General features: G+C 38.2%; 2 protein-coding genes across 3 annotated transcripts; both read right to left on the reverse strand.

Moving 5' to 3' along the window:
- Nucleotides 1-386: 386 nt before the first annotated feature.
- Nucleotides 387-1,545, reverse strand: LOC140934196 (QRFP-like peptide receptor). The gene has a single exon (XM_073383866.1). It carries the CDS (start codon nucleotides 1,543-1,545, stop codon nucleotides 421-423), a length of 1,125 nt encoding a protein of 374 aa, XP_073239967.1. The 3' UTR covers nucleotides 387-420.
- Nucleotides 1,546-4,223: 2,678 nt separating this feature from the next.
- On the reverse strand, nucleotides 4,224-19,516 carry LOC140934873 (uncharacterized). Of its 2 annotated transcripts, XM_073384436.1 has the most exons (10): nucleotides 19,223-19,516; nucleotides 17,482-17,581; nucleotides 15,927-16,316; nucleotides 14,736-15,032; nucleotides 13,883-13,987; nucleotides 11,130-11,231; nucleotides 10,420-10,533; nucleotides 9,905-9,981; nucleotides 8,523-8,646; nucleotides 4,224-4,526 (listed from the first exon to the last, which is right to left on the reverse strand). In XM_073384436.1, the coding sequence occupies exons 2-10, from the start codon at nucleotides 17,543-17,545 to the stop codon at nucleotides 4,495-4,497; spliced, it is 1,305 nt and encodes a 434-aa protein (XP_073240537.1). In that variant the 5' UTR covers nucleotides 17,546-17,581; nucleotides 19,223-19,516; the 3' UTR covers nucleotides 4,224-4,494. The 2 variants fall into 2 exon arrangements, with proteins under 2 accessions (XP_073240537.1, XP_073240536.1); XM_073384435.1 differs by lacking the exon at nucleotides 4,224-4,526 and having other exon boundaries at nucleotides 8,464-8,646; nucleotides 19,223-19,514.
- Nucleotides 19,517-21,078: the final 1,562 nt, after the last annotated feature.

The following is a 21,078-nucleotide window of genomic DNA, read 5'->3' on the forward strand; positions in this document are numbered from 1 at the left end:
CGCACAAATTTATTTGTTTTTTTTTTGTTTACAATATATAATACTAACGCTAACATAGTTAATATTGATCAGCACCGCACCATTTTATAATCTTATATCTGAGGTGGAATGGTAATTGCAGAACAAATAGTGTTTCTAGGATATTTAGTACCAATTCAAATACACAGATTTATTCCCTCGATGTAATAGAAATAACAAAATAGGTTTGAATATTGTGTGGTATTTTTTTAACGACTATCGTTCATTTTCATTCACCAATTTTTTTCAATTATTTTATACACGTTCTTACTCTTAGATTTAGAAAAGAAGATCATTATAATTTTATGAATTCCAGGTGTTTGGTATAATTCTAGTTTTACTTATCATCACGAAGATATTCCATTTATTTCTCGTTTATATTCTTTTCATTATATCTATCCTCTATGTTTCCGATGGTTGCCTTCCAGACCAAGTGCGTTTCCTTTTTTCTGATAAGAGGGAAATCCTTTGACTCGAGATAGAATATCTTACGTTTATCCCGATTCGGTCTTCTCCCTTACAACCTAGGCAAAAAATGGTTCTTAAATTAGAAATAAATCCCCGCCGAAACTGCGAATTAAAAGCATAATAAACAAAAGCATTCATGGCACAGTTTGACTGAGCCAGAAATTTCGCGATGATACGAAATGTCTCGGCTTTGCATTTCCCTATGCTTTGTGTGATCAGAAGCAATGCGAGAATGACCAACGGTGAAAAACATAAAAAGAAGATCACCACAACAGTAACAGCCATTCTGAGGACGTTCTTATTTTGTTTTGCACGCCTGTTTTGCTGTTTCTGGGTGATGGAGTTTCTGGCTCCGGGCGGCAATTTTTGGCGAAATAATTTGTAAACAATCCCCGCATACAAAACTATGATTGTAATCAACGGGAATCCAAACACCAAACTAAGAATTAAAACAAAGTAGATAAATTTGCTTTTAGATGACATGGTCCACCTCTGAACGCAATATAAATCTCCGTGGGTCAGGTGCAGTTGAAACACTTGAAGATATGGTGCATGGAGAGCCATTGCTGTGAACCATATAATGGGAATGACATATCTGATCTTTGACTTCATTGCCGCAGCCTTTAATGGAAACTTCACGGCGTAAAACCTTTCCGCTGTTATAGCAAGAAGACTCTGTACGGAAACCGCAGTGGACACGTCTTGTAGAAAATAGGCGAGTTTGCACAGCACAAGACCCCCTGTCCCCGCGATCAACCACCTCTCCTTGCCTACCAGTACCTCGACAATCATCCTGGGTACCGCGAAAAATGGCAGAAGAAGATCTGACGCGGCCATGTTGACGATGAGGTAGTTAGAGGTGGTCCACATACGCTGGTTCCTGTACACTACCAGAATGATCATAGAGTTTCCAAACAACGAGAGTAGAAGTACTATACAGTAGGCCGCAGTATGAACACTTTTTAATGTCGTTTCGTCACCAATCGACGAGCACGAATCACTTTTGGTGGCTAAGGTGGAGGTAGATGAATTTCCTGAAGACGAGTTAGCCAAAAACATTGCGTGTTTCTCCCTTTGTTGCAATGGTCAAGCGAACCACTAAAATATAACTTTTTTGTGAATTACGTACCCTTTCTTTTCCAGTCAGAGCTACAACAACTTCACAGGCAAATTGTTCAATTTAGGTTAAGAAAAGTCACAGATAAACGCAGGTATTAATCGGCCATAAAAGAGTCAATCAGTGACTGATGCGTCAGGTCTTGAGGCCAAGAAGCAAATCAGTGGTTTGACACCCTCATCGAATATATAATCCATATTAACAGTTAAGAAATTTGCATTTCTCTCAATCCTCATTAAAACGCTTAGTAGGGAATTAATTAGTAATCCTAGAAAACACCTTTTAATCTTCTCACGAATGGAAGGTTGGAAATAAATTTGTCTTTTGATGGATCTTGATGAAATACACACACAATTAACAAAGAAAGCATTATCTCGCCTTGGCTTTTCTAGTAATAAAACAGGAAACTCTTAAATAGTGGCCATTAGAAGCTTGTTTCTCGGGTATTATTTTTCATCTCCAAAATAAACTCTTATAAGGACTTGCACTTAAGCAACTTCGTCATCATCACTTTTTTCCGTATAGAGAATTGGGAATAAATCATTAATAGTATGGTATTAAATATATGTTTACACTGTTCAAAGTAAGTCTTATACATTTCATAAAAACAGGCAAGTAACACGCAATACTTGTGACATTTAATTTTGAACATTTTGTTTTTTCAACACTGAAAACTCCTATCCACTGTTAATATCTACCTATGAAACGTTCGTCCATAAACTTCACAATTTTTTGTTATAAGGATTCTAAGACAATATTATTTTATTGCTGTTTTATCAAAAAATAAGAGGTTATAAATCGTTGTTTACAAAGGCAATAATTAGGGTTTTTCCTGCCATAACTGAAAAAAAGCTTTAAGCGAGCTTTGGATGAATTTTCCAGGAAACTGAATCATCTGAGAAGCTTTGAAAATTTCGCCGCTGCGTAAAATTTTCCTGTTCAATTTGAAATCTAGAAAACTCATGTTTGACAGAGTAAAAATAGCCTTTTTAACAGTTTGCAAAACCAATTAAATTGAAAATCATGTTTATAAAATATACTTTGAAGGAGTTTTCTGCTAAAAGTAATCACCGACCATATGATAAAAACAGGGCTCACAAGGCCTTAACTATTGGATATCATTGATTGTATCATTTGGTCTCAATGCAATTTGTCAAATGTAAAAGCACTAAAATTTAATGTTATTGACATTCTTGGTAAAAAGGCAATTTATTTAATCACCAATGGTCCACAGAGAACAACCCAACACCCCAGGCTGTTTTCTATTGGTCGTAAAACCGCTAGGGAACCTATTTTGGTTTTATCTATTGGTTATTTTTAGTGGCTATATGTTTTCTAATGGTCAGCTTGAAATTACTTTGCAAACTGGCGTTTTTTTTAATTAAAATGTTATGAAAGATTCCATAGTTTATTGAAGGTTCTCTGTAGCTACTAAATGCCGTATGCTATTACTTGATAAACGAAATTATTTTCACAGTATAATGTCATAAAATGATCATGTATTTATCACTCTCAGAATTAACCGGTTCCAGAATGTCGCTACGCTTAGTCTATTCATTAGAGATTGATAACTACTTTTTATCTTCTTGCTTTGTAAGAATTTCGCCAAAACCAACCACCAAACCTTCTTCTATACAGTATTACACGGTGATATTTTGACAAGGGAGTTTTCTACAAATCATAGCGTAATGTCTCAGTAATGTTTGCCCTCTGAATTGACTTAACTTCTGTTACTAAAACTTTGTATGGACGTAATTGCATCTCAGTTGTTTTTTCCTTTTATATTAATTTTAACTGCTTTTAGCCCGAGTCACTTCTAAAATGCTTGTCAGTATACATGTATTCCGCCTGCGAGCAATGATGCGAGTCTGACGTCACATGCCTCTTTCTCCAACTAGTTCCAGATCTTTATGTGGCTCACAGCCACTTCTTGAATCGAGTAATGGCGGCAAGGCAAACCTGAGCTTTATGTTAAAATAAGTGGTCTTATCATTGGAATTTTGACTTGAAATTTGGCGAGGAAATTATTTATTACTTCTACTTTCGAAATCTGAAAAGAATAGGGCAGTCAAAATTTTGATCACAATAACAATCTGCTCCAGAGAGTAATCACCTTCAAAATTCTTCTTGTGATATCATCGCTTTATAAAACAGATTAGTGATGAGAATTAACGACATGATCACAGAAGATGAATCTAATTGACACTTCAGCAAGTTCTACCCACTAATTCTATAGAAAACATATGGGGACAACAAATGAGAAGTTGAATTCTGATCTGTTAAGGCTTAAAGGATTAGACGTACAGAGACGTCAGTATAGTACGCCCTTAAAACATTTTTATATCTTCTTCTAACGCAATAACGATTATACATGGGCAACTGTACTCTTTACTTTTCGAAATAAATTGATGGTCGATAAGGTATGCTGTGGTCTTATCCAGGCCTTCGGAAACCGTGGAATATGACCACCTCAAGTTGCGAACCAATCTCCTTTACTGTGTCACGGTAAGGACTTATTCATATACGCATCTCTGAAAGTGAACTCATTAGAAAAGGGTCTTTACAGAGACTAAATAAACAGAGGAAGAGCGCCTTTTAAGCGGACTATTTCTGGTTCCACTATAGGTAGACGAATTCTTTGGTGAACAGCGTTTTCCCCTTGGGAAGAATTGGCAGTGAGCTGGCAGGGAATGGGCTCCCTTTTGCTGTTTTAGTTTTCGTTTAGTTCCCGAACTTCCTGTGCTGAGCTGTCACTTTAAAGCCTTGTTCCCAGTCTTCCAGCGATTTTGGATGTGACGTCACCTGTCAAGCTTGTCGGGAAAATTCGGTTCCAAGCCTTCACTGGTTACTTGGACAGCGCGAACTCGCCTGGGAACGAGGCTGGTCATTTTCTACCTTATAGCTCTCCATCCATCTGGGTGCTCTACATAAGCAAAGTTACACGTAATGAGCAATGGGTTATTAGCAAATCGTGGAAAGCAAATGCTGGGCTGCAAGCCGTTTTTATATCAGACTGCTGTTATATTTGCCTTACAACACACGATGACTTTGTATCAAATTGTAAAAAAGTTAGAAAAATTCACGTGATATATTGGTTGTTCAGGACCAGGGCAGTCGCAAAGTACGCTAAAATGTTAAACTTGAGCTTATGGGGATGTAGTGCACGCTGCAACGAAAATGTCGACTTCCCTTGAAAAGAACATCCGGAAGTTAATCATTTCTTTCTCAGTCGGTGATGTCACCCTATAACGTCGTACAGTGGAACCTCTCCCTTGGGACACCTGCATACAGGGGACACAAAATCAAAAGCCGAAAAAAGTTCTCATAATCTTTGTATTTGTTACCTCTAAAACTGTTTAAATTCCATTCAGGGAACACCTTAGCCCTCAAAAAGTGACTGACCACAAAAATCGTTGATAAGTTTTTAGTGTTGACGAGTCACCATGGCGACAGCTTTCAAGACATGAACTGTCTCACTTAAATCAATGTACTGCAGTTGTGGGGATTAAACATACAACATCGCAGAGATAAGTTAACCTTGACTTTTTATACGTTATCTTGCTTCATGGAATAATGACTGCAGCAGATTCCGAGGCAGAAAAAATGGAAATTATTTTACTTTTTGGTTAATTATTAACAAACCCCATCCCAACCTCCTTTCATGCCCTTGGTCCCAGGGTGTACCTTAAATAAAGGTTCCACTGTATTACAATCGAAAAATTAAACTTCCGGTTTACCATTCCTAACGTTCAGGAAGTCAGCCGTTCTCGTTGCTTAAGCTGGCTGGTAGCCCCGAGCGAAAATCAAGAACTGATTTTTTCAATCTACTGACCATCTAAGATTAGCCTTCGCTTATGGGATGCATTGCGTTTAACTTAAGGTGATTCCCTAGTAAAAGAACCTAACATAGATTGTATATGAAACTTGGTACACTGATGTAACAAGTCAAGAAGATGATAAAAAGTAATAAAAAGTGGGGGTCACCGTGCTCGTTTTGACGTCACAGTGCTGACAAATACGGCTATTTTGGACCTTTTGACAAAATCCGGGCGCAGCCCAAAACTAGACAAAAAGGAAAGATTTTTTCAATGATCATGTGGTATCGCACAGAATTTGACTTTAATGTATTGTTTATCCACTTATGTACCAGAAAAATGCCTTTTAATGCCCTTGTTTTTACTTTACGCTCCAAAGTAGAATTAAATTGGACACGCGCTATTCGACACGTGATAGCTCAATCCGTACAATTTAGTAAAATTGCCAAAAAAGTGAACGTAGATTTGAGCCAATTTTTTTCTCACCGAAAGGAAGCACTGTCCTTATTAAAATCATGAAATAAAAAATGGGGGTCACCGTACTCGTTTTTGCGGTAGAGCTGCAGAAAGTGCGCACCAAATGCATTTTGCTTGATTTTTGATAGAGGACTGGGGCGTGTTTTAAAATAGAATGTACGTAAAAGGGGAAAGAAAGTATTAAAAAATCCGTTTTTACAGAATTTACATCGAGATATCACATTTAGGATACAATGTGATAAAGAAAGCGTTTAAATGAAAATCAAAGTGAATAAGCACAAATTAAACATCCACTATCGAGGTTCTCCGTGAGGAAGTCGGACTCAGCAACACGCGTACTGCTTACGTTATGCACATTCCCACCACATTGAGTCTCACCTCGGAAAGAAACAACCGCAAGCAAAAATTGCAATAGCGTTTCTCTTCGGTCAACTTCATTTTAATAAAGTTACTTCACATGCTCTTTTTTACGGAGGCCATCTTGTTATACGCAGTGCAAAACCAGGGAATCACCTTAAATCAATGTGTGCGTTAGTTTTTAGGACCTATTTTATTTTGACATTGAGGGATAATTGAAGGTTCGTGTCCAGGGAAAATAAATGGACACTGAGGATTTGTTAGAAGAGAAGATAAAGGGAAGGCAATTTCCGTGTCAGGCACTGTCTCCAAAGTAATCCCTTTCAAAATAAGATTAGGAATTTTGAAACGCTATGTCCCTTGAGTTATGTACTTAACCGGAGCTTTAGTTTTGAAATCGTTGTGATAAATACTTTCAAATACTCTCACTAGATATTCAATAATTCCTCGCCTTGTTTATAACTAAAAATAACCAAACTGAGTTAAGTTTTCTGAAGCAGCTTTGGTTGCCATGGAAACTTGTCGCCTTCTATAGTAAGAAAAGCAAGAACAACGAATGTCGATTTAACCCTGTCTTTTATTTAATAAACATTTTTACACTGCTTACAAGTATAGTATTTATATTTATATACAATTGGCCGTAAAGATAGCTTTTAATTATAGACCTACTTGCCTCCACCAGCTTATCGTTCCACAGTTATCGAAAGCCAGAAGTGTTAAAAATCATTGTAAGATCAACTAGTGTAACTGCTTGTTTTAAACAGATTACGTGGAAAGCCAGCTTTTTGTTGACTTTTATAATGTTTGTCCGGACCAACAACAAAACGAGATTGGCCTGATATGAGCACCATTTTGCTGTACCCCCAGGTAGCTGGTGAGATTGCTGTTTTGAACGTTGTTTTATAAGTACGGTGCTAATTGTAGTCGCTTCCATGACAACCAAGGCCTTAAATTTCCTAAAAAAAGTGTTTCTTGGAACACTTTATGACGTGCAATTTAACTCCTGTAAAAGGGGGACGGGCACCCCTAAGAGTTTTCTTGAATACTGTGTAAAATATTTTGACCTGGAATTTGACAAAGTTTGGTGTCAGTCGGGTTTTATGGTAACGAGATATTACGACATCACCGACGTAACTATATTTTAAGCAAAAATGAAAGTTAAGTCGGCCTTTCTTGGGCAAAAAGGTATAAAACAGTAGTATCTTGCAAAAGGTCCAAACAAGGCATATTATATACCTCAAGCCACCTGAAAGACGTTGACCATCCCCATTATTTTCATAAATTTGATTTTTTTTAATGGAGGACATCTTCAACGACAACAGAGGTCCCCGTCGCAGCCAAATGCGAATTCAAGATTTCAATTGTATCATTTTTTAACTATCTGTTGATGCCTTCATCTTTTTTGTTTCCTTTTATAAATTTTTTTACAAAAATGATTTTGTCAGTTTACTCTTAGTGAAGCATAAGGCTATGGCCACTTCAATGACGTCACAGTTCGCAGCAACGCCAAATTGGGAGTATATATTGTTTCTTTTTTTTAGAGCTGGACTTGTTAATCTACTGACGATTAATCTTTTAAATATCATAACAGCAAAGCATAAAGGAAGTAGAGCTTGCAGTCCACAGTTACACTAGGTTGTCTTGCTTATGATTTTATGAATAAAAATTCTTACTTAACTTTAAAGGGGCTGTGTCAGGGCAGTCCAGTTCATTTTGATTAATTTTGACAATCACTCACCCTCAATCGCTATGGAACTTAAAGTAGCAAAGAAATTACAGGCAAATGACAAAATCAGAGATCCGAGACAAACAACTATGTCTCCAGAGCATTATTTTTGAAGTTGCAAGCAGCAGGGATCAGCTTTGAAAAACTGTTAGGCTGAACAGTTGTCTAAAACCCTAATTTCAATCCTTTTCAATCCATGGCATCTGTTGTTTCTGTTATGTTATTTAAACCTTGCTCAAAAGTTTTAAGCGGTTATTTTTATGTTTATCTTGATTTAACGGGCATTTTGTAATTTCCAAATTTGGCTGAATTTCGTGACACAGCTCCTTTAGGTTACTATTTGAATAAAAAATTTGTAGCACTTAGACAACTAAACGAAGCGCTGCAGTCAGCCTACCAAAGAAAACACTATAATTCCTAAATTCCTTCCTTGCTCACCTCGTATCAATACTAAGAAATAGCTGTGATACTGATGGTGAATATATTTGTCATGTCTTATGTCTTATAGGTGTTCTTAGCAACTCATAATTTGTAGATTTTTTACCCAGTATTTTTTTCGCGATAAATGCGACAGTGGCTGTTCCCACGACTGCTGCTGCTACACCACAACCGATGGCCACAGCAAGTGCTGAAATAGACTCAGCTCCTTTGGAAGGTATCTGATGAATCTGAAATGAAAAAGGAGATTACCCCTTGTTATCGTGTCGTACTAGTAACTAACCATGTCTAAAGTTGCGGGAAAACGGGCAACAAAAACTGTACAACTTGTTGCAAAACAAGTTTATAAGCCATGTTGGCGCGTTTGACCACCCACCGGGAAACATGTTTTGGAACGCATCAGGTTGCTGCAATTTGCATGAAACTGAGTTCTGATTGGATAAAACAACGCGACAGTCACACCGTACACGGGAGTTACGTCACCTGCTGGAAAACAAGTTTGCGTTGGACCCGTAAAAAGCGCAACATCCACAGTTTTTTTTACAATTTTGTTGGCACAAAAAGTAGAACTAACCTCTCCTTTTTGTAACAACTTTTCGCAACCCTCAGCAACCTGATTTGTTGTAAGACTGGTTTGATTCTTGGGTGTTAAAACGAGCAGCTGTTGCCCGTTTTACCGTACATTAAGTCTACATCTCAATCCATAGAGCGCTTTCAATCATTGTACAAAACTGCTTTCTATAAAAAAAGAAATGAAACTCTTAACATAAAAAAAAAAACTGAATTGGATTGCCCGTTCTGGCTAAAACCGAGAATCAGTTAGCTGAACAATATGATGACCAAGATAGAGGGGGCGAGGGGAAACTGGGTTTACTTTTGCTGTGTACTGGCAACAGCCTTGATAAGCCTTATATAGTCTCTTCGATGGTCACATTTTTACAATTGCAAATAATGGCACAGCAAGTAAGCATTTTGTGCTTATAAATCTACTTAGCGCATCCTTAAACTTTCCTGCGAGGCATTCTTGTTTAAAATATGTGAAACCATTTTAGCAACATTGCTAAAATAGTCAATATCTAGTCGCTAAAATTCAGCCTTAACAGAAGAAGAAGAATTTGTGCATCTCCCAAATAAGAAAAATAAGTCAGAGCAAGTGACAAAAGTGCACCAACCAATGGGCGTGGTCGCATGCACACAGCCATACCACCTGGGAAGACTGATAGTCATGGAAACCTGTTTCGCCCTTATTAGGGCATTGACCGTACAGAAGTCTGACGGCTGTTCTATGAAGATGAGCCCTAATGAGGGCGAATCAACTGTCCATGCCCTGCCACGGCTGCCCGGGTGATTTGCCTGTGCTCATGCGTGTGGTATACTGGCCTGGTCGTGGGTTGGTGTATGTGTCACTTGCTCTGATTACGTTTATCTCCCAAGTAGCCTTACTAGGAAGCAGTCCTCCCAGATTTTTGTTGTTGTTGTTGTTGTTACCTTTATATCCATCTCGGCCTCTTGATCCAATTTTGTAAACAATACTTCACCTCCTGAAGTAGAATAAAGTCTTTTGTCTGAATTAAACAAAAAAAAGAAAAGGAAATTAAAAAAACAAACAAACAAAGGTATATGAGACGCAAAAAAGGGTAAGTTTTAAATGACATCTTTGAAAAAAAAAAAACACCTTATTTGAGTGTCAATTAATGTATTTATGTTTTTTTCTCCTGCTGTTTTGGTCCAGTCCACGGAATCGAGCGCTGTCGCTGTCGTTGCCGCAGTATAAACTTACTATTTCATCAAACCCGGGGATAAACAGGTGAAAACTGTTAGCAAAATTTAAATGACGAAAAGAATCTTTCTAAATTAAACATTCTACATTGATTCACTTAGATTTGATAACTTTGAATAAAAAAATTTGCAAAATCAGCTAACTGAGCATGGGTAAAACATTGCCTGAGGATCCAACTTAAGGCTGTTGTAAGCTACTACTTGTTTAGATCGCGTTTTCTCACCTCCATTTGACTTGTTGCAGAACTGTCCCTCCCAACCGATTACGCAATAACATTTTGTGGTATTTGAGGTATTGTCGATGCATCTTCCATGTTCACAAGGTGGGTTACAGGTAACTGTAGAGAATAATTCAAAACAGGAATTTTTGTTTTCCTACACATATTCTCACGTAGGTAAACAAAGCAGTGTAGCTATTACTCCTTGGGCTTGAATTTTTCAAAGCAGTTCAAAGTAGTTGACCCGAATAGGAAGAGCAAAAAAATGATCCATCAGAAAATTGATTTCTAAAAGCAGGCTTCATTTGAAAATATATGTAACAAAAACATAGTAAAGTATTTTCCTAAAATTTAACTGCAGTCCATAACATGACCAGGAGTAAAACAATTTATTGACTGGCAATTCCACAAGACATAAATTATCGGTCAACAAAGAGATTACTTTGTAAACCATGAAATTAGAAAAGAACTAAAAGTAATAAAACAGACCTTTAAAGGAGGTTCAAAAAGATTAATTGTACTCTTAAAGGCACTAACTGAACTAAAGACAATTTTGTTGTAGACCCTTCTCTAACAGAGCTGAAGGTAAAAAATCTGTGGGTTTTGGCAAACGGGAAACAGCCACATATTGCCTTTTTTAAAAACTCGCATAAAGAAATTTTCCGTTGGTGTTATTACCATTGATCCCTTCCTTATGTTATAGTTTAATTACTCACGTGTTTCATTGCACAGGTGACCAAAGTATCCTTTTTCGCAAATGCAAGTGTCGTTGAATGAACATTTTCCATAATCACCACATCCAGAGAACCCACAAAATCCTGTTATTATTATAATAACCTTAACAACAGTTTTGCAAGTGACAAGACAGAGTTATCTATTGTCAAGCCAGCTATGCTGATCAAACCAAACCGTCTGAAGCTCAACTACATCCTTGTGTGCATGTGTAGGGAATTTTTTTTAACGCAATGTTATACTGATTATTTTGTTACAAAAAATCTTACTATTACCGCGTTATGATGCATACTCGGAGACCCGGGGACGGTCAGTTGGGTCGAGACGAACTGCGTCGAAAGTTTTCAAGAGGGGTTTAGAGAGCCCCTAGGATGCCACTCTTAACTAACCAGTTCCACGACCAAGAGACTATAAAGGGGACAGAGAGGGCATCCCCCATATACACCCTATTCCATGGGTAATTCGTCTCGAGTTATTTTTAGAATCGGGATAAAGTTACCTCGCGCGAGGCGTGGATGTTTCGTGGAGGTTTCGCATGACTAAACGCGGTGCAAAACATGTCGGGCGAAAGGCAATGAAAGCGTAAAAAGATCGAGAGCATTCCTGAATATGGAAGCGAAATGAGTCGGCGCTCACCTGGGAAAAAGGAATCGCTGGACTCTTTGACAACCCGTGAAATCAGTTTAACTCGAAATTGTCGTAACCTCAGTGCTTTAATAAAATGAGAAATTTCGCCGGTCTATTGAAACCGGTCGTTTGTACAATTAGGGAGTTTAAGATCCAACGACGCGGACGACAACTAGAACGTCAAAAAAACAATAGGTTTAATTAGCAAAACAACAACTTCGCACGTGCAACACACTTTTTTGTTCATTTCTTTCCTGTTTTTGCACGACTACGACGTGAAAATGCCTAATTTCGCGTTCTATGGAGGACGTAAACAAGCAACGACGAAATTTTACTTCTCTTTCTCAGCTTGAATATGGTCCCTTGAAATTCAGCTTCAGGAGGGTTCGCCTACAATTGACAAAGTAAGTGGGTAGGAATAATCGCTATAAAGGCTGAAAAAAACTCAAATTCACTTTTTAAGCGACGTTCTTGTCGCCGTCGCGCCGTTGGATCTTAAAGTTCCTAATAAGGCAAGTAGGACGCCAAGTGTTATTTTTGTTGAATAATAAAAGACTAATAAAGGAATGAATATCAAACCAGAAATTGCTCTCTTCAAACTGTAAATTATAAATGATCCTGAGAGAATATTCAGTGTGTTAAGGATTTCCCTGCTGTGCTGTTAGCTCTATACAAGAGAGGAAGGGCGATTCTTTTTTAATTTCCGTTTCGCTGACACGGCTTTCGCAGAAATCTCGCTGTAGTCGTTTTCGTCGACAAAAGGAATAGCAAAATCGCTCTCCGCGTCTTCCCCCTTTTTGTTCCGCGTCAATTCGTGGAGGACGCGTGACTCTAGCGTGGGTCGTCCACGCGGAATACATTCGCGCTATGTGATTGGCTGTTGTCCAATGCCCCTTGGGATCTGCGGTTCTAAAAATAACTCGAGACGAATTACCTATGGAATAGGGTGTATATGGGGGATGCCCTCTCTGTCCCCTTTATAGTCTCTTGCCACGACTCATTCCAATACTTGTCTCTGACTGGACACAAAAACTGTTTTTGTGCCTAATCGGAGGCCTCTGCTTTCGTCATCTTCTTATACGGAGAATTTTACCTGTGAACTCGACTTTTCGCCGTATTTGTGTGGCTCGTGCAGGGAAGCTTCTTCAAGAAGAGTTTTCGGTAAAAATGGGGCCCACAAAACCGACGATATTCCATAATTTAGCGTGTTAGCAAAACAATACAAAACGAAAGGTAAGATTTCCTTATAACCTCGTACATTTATTATTCATGGAGTGCTTCTAGGTTTGTTCATGACACTCTCCAAGTTTACTCTACCATTTTCATTCAACCCTTTTGTGTCACTGAGTAGAAACTTTCAACAACAAAATTTACGGGGCGAGGAATTTTCTCCTGTACGTGCCTGACAAGTATGCCGAGTAGGCGTAAACAGCCACCTTCTCGATTTCCCGCGCAAATTTTTTATTGACTTTAATCGGTACCAGTAGAGTTATATTTAGAGAAAATCGTTATGTACGGCGACAATCGAGTTTGTAGGTAGAGTCTGTCCTATAAGAAAATCACGAAAGCAGCGCTATAGATGCTAGCCTCCGATTGGGCACAAAAATATCCACCTTGTGAACTACTGGGGCCTGAACTTGGCAAATTGTGGATAAATTTGGCATTGTAATCTGACCAAATTGGCTACCCGAGATAAGCATGCGTCTAGAACAGTGTTTTCCTGAGACATCCTGGTGCTATTCAGTTTTTTAGCACACTGATGGGAATAGAAGTGCCTATCTCAGTTTCAGAATCAAGTGATCAAATGTAATAAATCGAACACAAATCTTGTTATACTGAGGTTGCACTGCATGATGTTTAACCCATTCACTCCTAAACCAAATTACGGCGAGATGTTTTTTCAATCTAAAGTTTGCCTCTTCTGGGCAAAATCTTTTGAATAATTGTTCCCCTCTTGACAGAACTTTTGAATAGTAGTATTTAAATCTTAGGATTTTCCAAAAATTTAAATTTTGTTTGTTTGTTTTTGTTTTGTTTTGTTTTTTCACTTAGGCCTTTTTCAGAGCGAAAGGGTTAATTTAAAACTTTAATTTCTCTTCACTTTTGGTACCTTTGGTAGCCGTTTGGTTGCAATCGGAACCCTCAAATCCCCGATCACACGTGCACTTGTTTTTGGCCGTGCAAACTCCTGACACACATGGCGAACTACACGTTTCTGTTGAAAGGGAAAAAGGGAAGGTAAGAATTCAGTGACTCATCATTCCTTCTTAGCAGACTAAAGATAAATTGTCTGGACAGACAAGTCCAGTCATAACCAAGAGAATTCCGCTACATTATTTAGTCAGGTCTGTCCAGCTAGATCAGTCTGAAATAAAAATAAATACTGAATAGATAAAATGAGTTTGTTTACGGTGGAAAGTGCACTTAGCTTATCCAGCTAGTTTACATGAGGCACTCCTCTCAAATACTGGGTTAGAAACAAATACTGGAGTAAGAACCCCAACTGGCAGGAGGCAACCAGTTAGCTATTTACAAGCGAGGCTGAGGATTTGAACTCAAATTTGGACGACCGAGAACAATTCCAGCAAGTGGCCAATGCGCGACTCGAACCCGGGACTGCCGGATTGCGAGTACGACGCGCTGACCACTAACTTAGCCGCGCTCAGCCTCTTGAACGCCAGATGTTGGTTTTTGTTATCGAAAACAGTCGAAAAAAGCCAAATACATTGACTTTTTTGGTTGGCCGTCTGACTTTTGGTAAGCACCTTAAGCTAACAACAAAGTTGCGTTGTACAACACCAATAATTTCGGTAATTGTAAGACATGCAATTATTGGACCTCCTTTTAAGTAGGTCAACGCAAGTAGATAGTTGTTTAACTTGTGCTTAGTTTGCCTTGCCCTCTTGCCTTCCTTAATTATCACCGTTACTGAGACACGTTAACGTACTTACTAATTAACTAACCTTTATCTTTCATTCTTTTGCCGTTTCGTACGTTCATATAAACAACAGTGGGCGAAAATTTGTCATCTTCTACAGGTTCAATTTGACAAAGTTCATCTCCATAGCACTCTACAGAGTGACACTTTTTATCCACTAAAAATGCAACTTCACAGGTTTTTTCTTCGCAACATTTGTCGATGCAATCTTCAACACTTTCCACCAGGCCTAAATCCTTGAGTTCGCCAGCTGTTTTCCCTCCTTTTAGAGTGTGATTTATGATTATTCTACTAGGTGTGCACTGATCTTTGTTTTCATTAGCTGCGAGGACGAAAAGAGACAAAATAAAATTGATAAGCAAGTTTTAATTAATTCATGATACGCTAAGAAGTTACCTTATTTGTACTCAAGTAGGGTAATTTCAGAGAACAAAACAATCCATAACCCCCCCCGCTTCTCTCTCCCCTCCATTTAAAGTTGGGGTGTTTGTAGTTTCCTACGGGTAGTTGTACAGCGGCACAACACCTCATGGAGGTTTTGAAATCGATAAAACTACAAAAAGGCCCTTCAGGGCAAAGTGTTTCGTCTAATTTTGTCGCCACTTGTAAACTCTCCAGGACATGATGTTTTCAAGGTAAAAGCTGTGTTTGCAACTATACAGCGTTTTGGGCCAAGAATGTGAAGGAAACAATTCAAGTTTTAAATTATTGGTCCGATGTTCGTGAAATTTAAAAGATAGAGGGAGTTTTCTGTTATTCTTGTTTCTTTCGCTTATCTTTTTCAATTTCTTTCAACTTTTTGGGCTCCTCCTGGCTTCCAGCGGTTGGAAAACTGTGCAGAACAGTTTTATGCATGATATTTTTTTGTGTAGTTCTGGACTATCAACTAAAAATTTTAAAAAACCGATTACGTCACAAGAGGCACGAGGACCGAGGCGTTATTGGGCTTGAATAGGTTCATCAACCAAATCTTAGCCCATTTAGTTTCTCTTAGCTAAATGATGTCACTCCTATATTCACTATACGTTTGGAAGCATCTACCGGGCTGAACCTGTTTTTAACATTTAATAAACTAAATATTTAAATATGTGCGCGAGTTAGGTACTAGGACTAGACTAGTAGGAAGGTTCAGTTTTGTCAGTCTAGAAGGTTACACTGATCAACGTCAAGCAATAAATAAGCAAGATAAAATTAAAGTATGAAACTGTTATCTTACTATATCTTGACATCCCCTGCGTTTTCTTAAACTGTTCTACATCATCTCCCTTTCCTCCACCGCGGACCACATGAGAAATCCTTACGCTCCTATTGGCTGCAATGGAAGGCACGGCTGGAATACTCTCACAAAGCTTTTCATTAAAACAGCTCACTGAATAGCACACATGACCTGGCATAAATGCTACGTCACATTTTTCATCTTGACAACAAGCGTCTATACACGTCTGCATGTCTCTCAAGTAACCAAGCTTTGTAAAATTCCCGGACTTGATTCCACCACGTAAAGTGACGTCATGTTTTATATCCAGATGTGTGCATGTGGGAAGCTTGACAGTATCTAGAACTTGCGCGTTTTCGCCTTTTTGGTCCATCAGAAACATTTGGAAGACTGTAAAGATTAAGAGAGTTCATATGTGACAAACTGAAGGAATCCTTGAATCATGCATTGAACTTTTGATGGGCGATCTTTATGATTTTCCTAGTATTAAGTTCATGTTTTTATATTCGCCTTTTATTATGGTCGCCTAGTATTATGGAACGGAATACGGGTTCCCGAATCCGGGACATTTTTGCTTGTGGGAACCGGAATAGACCTTTTTACCGATACGGCGGCCATATTTAAGGAGTATCAGGGGGCATGAGCACGATCAGATATACTCACTCAGTATTTACGAGCGCTTTTCGGCCCAATTTTTCTTAAAGTGTTCCTAGGGAAAAATTGTAATAGGCAAAAAGATCGTTGTGACGTGTTTAGATGTAATAATGATCACAGTAAAGTTTTCTTTTTGCCCGAAAGGCGCGCACAAATACTGAGCGGGTGCCCCCTGGGCATCCTATAATACTCCTTATATTTAATTAATTCAATATGACCGCTGTATCGGTAAAGAGGTCTATTCGGGAAATTTTTCCTGTAGAATCAGGAATCCTGTGCTTTGGAATGAGGAATACAGCGCAAGGAATCCGGAATCCCACCAACGATCGGAATCCGGAATCCGAGTGCTACTAATTAACAAAGAATTCAGAATCCACAGCATGGAAACCAAAATCCAAGACTGTCTTGGATGCGCCTACATGAGGCAATTTATATTAAAAAGCAAAAATACTGCCAGCTCTTCATAAAACTGTCGCTGTCGAGAGCGAAAGAAAGAAAGGTTACGTATTATGCTTATAAAAAGTCAAAGAAAAGCACTGAACAGCAGAGGGAGTTCGTTTTGAGAGGGTCGTTCCCGGTCTTTTAACAGTATCAATCGTCTTCTGTAAAAAAAAAGAAAAAAAGTCGGCTGCATTATTCAAGAAAGCACCGAAGAAGTTTCATTTTATTGGTCACACTATCATAATGTTACGATGTAGTGGACATATACTCACGCGCAGATTAAAACCACATTTCATATTTCCTTAATCAAGTGACAATGATATTGAACGAGACCGAAGAAAAGAAAGAAAAGAAAAGACAAAAAGCTCTAGGTTATGGAGACAGGAAGATAAGAAGACTCTGGATAGGAAGCTGCGCTCAACTGTCAAACTTTTACAAAGGCACAATCGAAATTACATACTTTGACCTCTTGTTATCGACTTGAGTAAGATCAAGTACAAAAGAAATTGCCATGGTAGATCCATATTTTACCACAAATCCTCTGGATGTCTTTCAGTTATCTAAAAACACCAAAATAAGTTTTAAATTATCTCGAGGAGTAAAATAATTAAGTAGCTAAAGCCCTTATAAGAAACCTTGATATCTTGAAAAAGATGCATAAATATACTACTTTTAACGATACTTTTATTCCTGAGCACTAATAACAGGATAAATTTTTGTAGCTTTCTAATGATTCACAACCCATTGAATTAAGTCAAATGGCTATAGTCCCCAGGCCCTAGCTTAGTTAGAAACTTTAGGCTTCTGGACGTAATTATTGGAAATCGTCATTGCACTTGAGAATGCAGGTATTTCTTAATTATGTACACAATTTCGAGTGGGCTGCCGCTACCTTGGACTTTCAAAAAGGTAGGCAAAATTTAACTAGGAGCCATATGACCTCTTAGAGCACCCCCTCCCCTCCCCCCCCGCCCCACACACACACACTGAACTGATGTACATTGTATAGGTTTTTGGACTGAGAGATGGATAGGAATTACCCAAACGGGCAGTATTTGTATTGCATGAGCCAGTTTGTGCAATTTAGAAAAGGCAATTTCACTCCTTATGAAGACAGAAATAGCGCCCTATTACCGATTTCGCTGCTTTGAATCGCTAGAAAAAGGCTAAAGGGAATAAAACTGCTCTTTTTTGTTGCAGTTTTCAATCAATCTTTCATTGTTTAGAGAATACTATAAATTATGCAGACAGTTTGTATTTAATTGCCGCTTTACCGAAAGTCAAAGACTATTCATGTAGCAACAGAAGTCAATATCTACAATTGCTTCTACCAGGTCAAAATAAGTTACATCATAGAAATAATAAGTCACATGGACAAACTGTTTTGCAGTTAAGAAAATTTTCTCCTTCAAAAAATCTCCTACTGTTATACTCTGATCAGTTTCAGCATGACAAAAGAAGTAAACCCTAGATACCTGCAGTCCAAACCATTTTTAAACGTCCAAACAAGATATATAGGAAAAACATCTGCCAGTCAAAACTTAAGAGCATTTTGGAAAATAAATAAGAATCATGAAGGGACAACAAATTCTACAACTAGCTTGCCTTAAGATACTAGAAGCTTAGAGCTCAGTCGAATCGATCTGCAACCTGTTTCTTTTTTTCCTCATTACTGCTACAGAACAGAAATCTTTATTGATACGAAAGTGAAGAGTCGCAGATAAAATTAATGATGAAATAAATGAAAATACAAATACGCTAGAGCTATACTCATGAAAGTCGTCTTTGATAATATTGAGCCAGTCCTGGACCTATAACAAGCAAGGACAATAAATACCCAGCCTTAACTTGAAAACAAACCCTGACGGCGGCGATCGGCGACAATTTGATACCGTAGTTTACTCTATAGTTTCGAGTGGGTGTTATCTACCGTCTGTCGTTCATGCGCTCGGAAAATATCGACTGATTACGACGATTTTCGCGACAAAAGGAACAGCCAACTGTTTTTGAAGACAAGCAGTGTGGAATAGATTGCGTAGAGAATTATCGCTGGTAGATGGATGGTTTAGGAAGCAGTTGTACCTTCGTTGTCCTTTCACAGCTTTGACCATAATTCTGCCTAAATTAGACAACAAGTACATGTCTCGATAAATCTGGGGAAGGGCTGCGTTGGAGCGAAACACAACAAAAGTTTTACTTACCTACACAAAACGCCGGTATAATCTGGTTTTCTTCATCGTGAGGAAATTTTTCTTTGGAAGGTTTTGAAACATAAAACCAATAAGATTGTAAATTACGTCAACCCTTCTAACTTAAAGTCAGGAAGAAGACTACTTTAAATCAATGAATTTTTCATGATAATCGAGTGAGCTTTCTCGCTAAATTTAGAAGATCTTTTAGCTTCAGAACCTCGATGACGTCAACCTGGCATAAAAGGCGCCAAAGGTCCTTTTATCCGCAATTGAGGCCTGTCAAACTTGTCTTAAGATCAGAGACAGAATTTGACGAGGTCAACGAACCAAAGAACTTGTTCCGCTTTTTACCAGTTGCGATAACTGTCTTTGATAGTCAAGCAGGTTGGAGGAGTGTTCTCAATAAAACACTTAACGCTTCACTGGCATCAAAGGTAAACACCTTAGGAAAAATGCTTTGAAACTTGTTACATTTGATTATCTATCACACCAACCCAAAACAACCGATGGTGTCTTAAAAGATAAGAAAATTAAAAAAAACGCTGCATTTTTTCTTTTAAAAACGGTTATTTTGTAGTTAATGCAAGGGAGAGGAAAAATACTTCTCCATCAACTCAGAAGAGTTATCTCTTCTTTCCAGAGCCTTCAATTCACAACTAACAGGTGCCTTGTGTTTTAAGGATTTGTGCAGACAGGCGTTAAAGAACAAAATGGAGGAGGGATTCACGGGTCGGTTATCTCAGCTTGTGGTTTCCACTTTTAGAAAGTTATTTCAGACCGTGAATTGCTATAAGTAGAAAAATTATAAAGTAAACATCGGAAAGAGCAGCTCACATGTCATCGTCTGTCTACCACTTTAAGGTTTTTTTGTGGCGTTGCATTGATATATCCTTGATATACAAGAAGGAGAAAACTAAATGAGTATTTACTATAACCTTGGAAAATAGTTTCCATTTTAAACATTGTTATGCTTGACATGGCTGCATGCTTTATGCAAAAATTAAATGATGGCTGCTAGCTTAATATCGCTATTGAGTCCGGCTTGCCGCGCCATCCTCCGCAAGGATTATGCTCGGTAAGAAAAATAGCTCAGGATGGAAACCTGGTTCAACCAACCAGGCTTGTTTGGCTGTCAAACCTGTCTCACCAAGCTTTACCAGGCCGTAACAGGCTTACCACGCTCCAAACAGTGTGATTTTACTTGAAGCGTGAAACAGATAGTAACAATTAGTGCAAAATAGCTACAAATAAACGAAACAAGACAACAGAGTTAGTTAGTTACAATAGTTAGTTAGTGCGTAGTATTCTACTACCTACTTCACGGGTTAAGTAAAATCACCCTATGCGCAAAGGGCCTGGGCCCGGTTGCATAAAACCTGCACTTAAGTGCTCACTTAAGTAGGTCACTTACGAATCCGTTATGGGGACACTTACGGGTGTTTCATGGAACGCACTTAGCACTCTCGTAAGTTCCTGTTTTACGTGGTAACTTACGGGCTCACTTAAGGGCACAGGTAACTTTGATATAGTACTTTATTAGTGACCCACTCTATTTTTTTTAAGCTAACCATCGATGGGTGTAAAGAAATTAGCTGGTCGTTTCGAACACTCTTGAGCCTCTGTTAGATGATAAATTCAGCTGGGTGAGATAACGTTTTATATAGACAGAAAAAAGTGCGTCATTTAACCAAAAAAAAATTATTCGACCGAGAGGTTTCGACATAATAAAAAATAGTTTATTAATGTAATATCTGCACAGGTTCTAAACTACTTGTTAATGTTAAGTTTTCGTCTAAACAACTGCAACTTAAGATCAAGCCGCTGTTCCTTCTTTTTTAGAATTCTCATTTTGACATCATGCTTTT

This window comes from Porites lutea, chromosome 4, assembly GCF_958299795.1.
Source record: "Porites lutea chromosome 4, jaPorLute2.1, whole genome shotgun sequence".
Lineage (NCBI taxonomy): Eukaryota > Metazoa > Cnidaria > Anthozoa > Scleractinia > Poritidae > Porites > Porites lutea.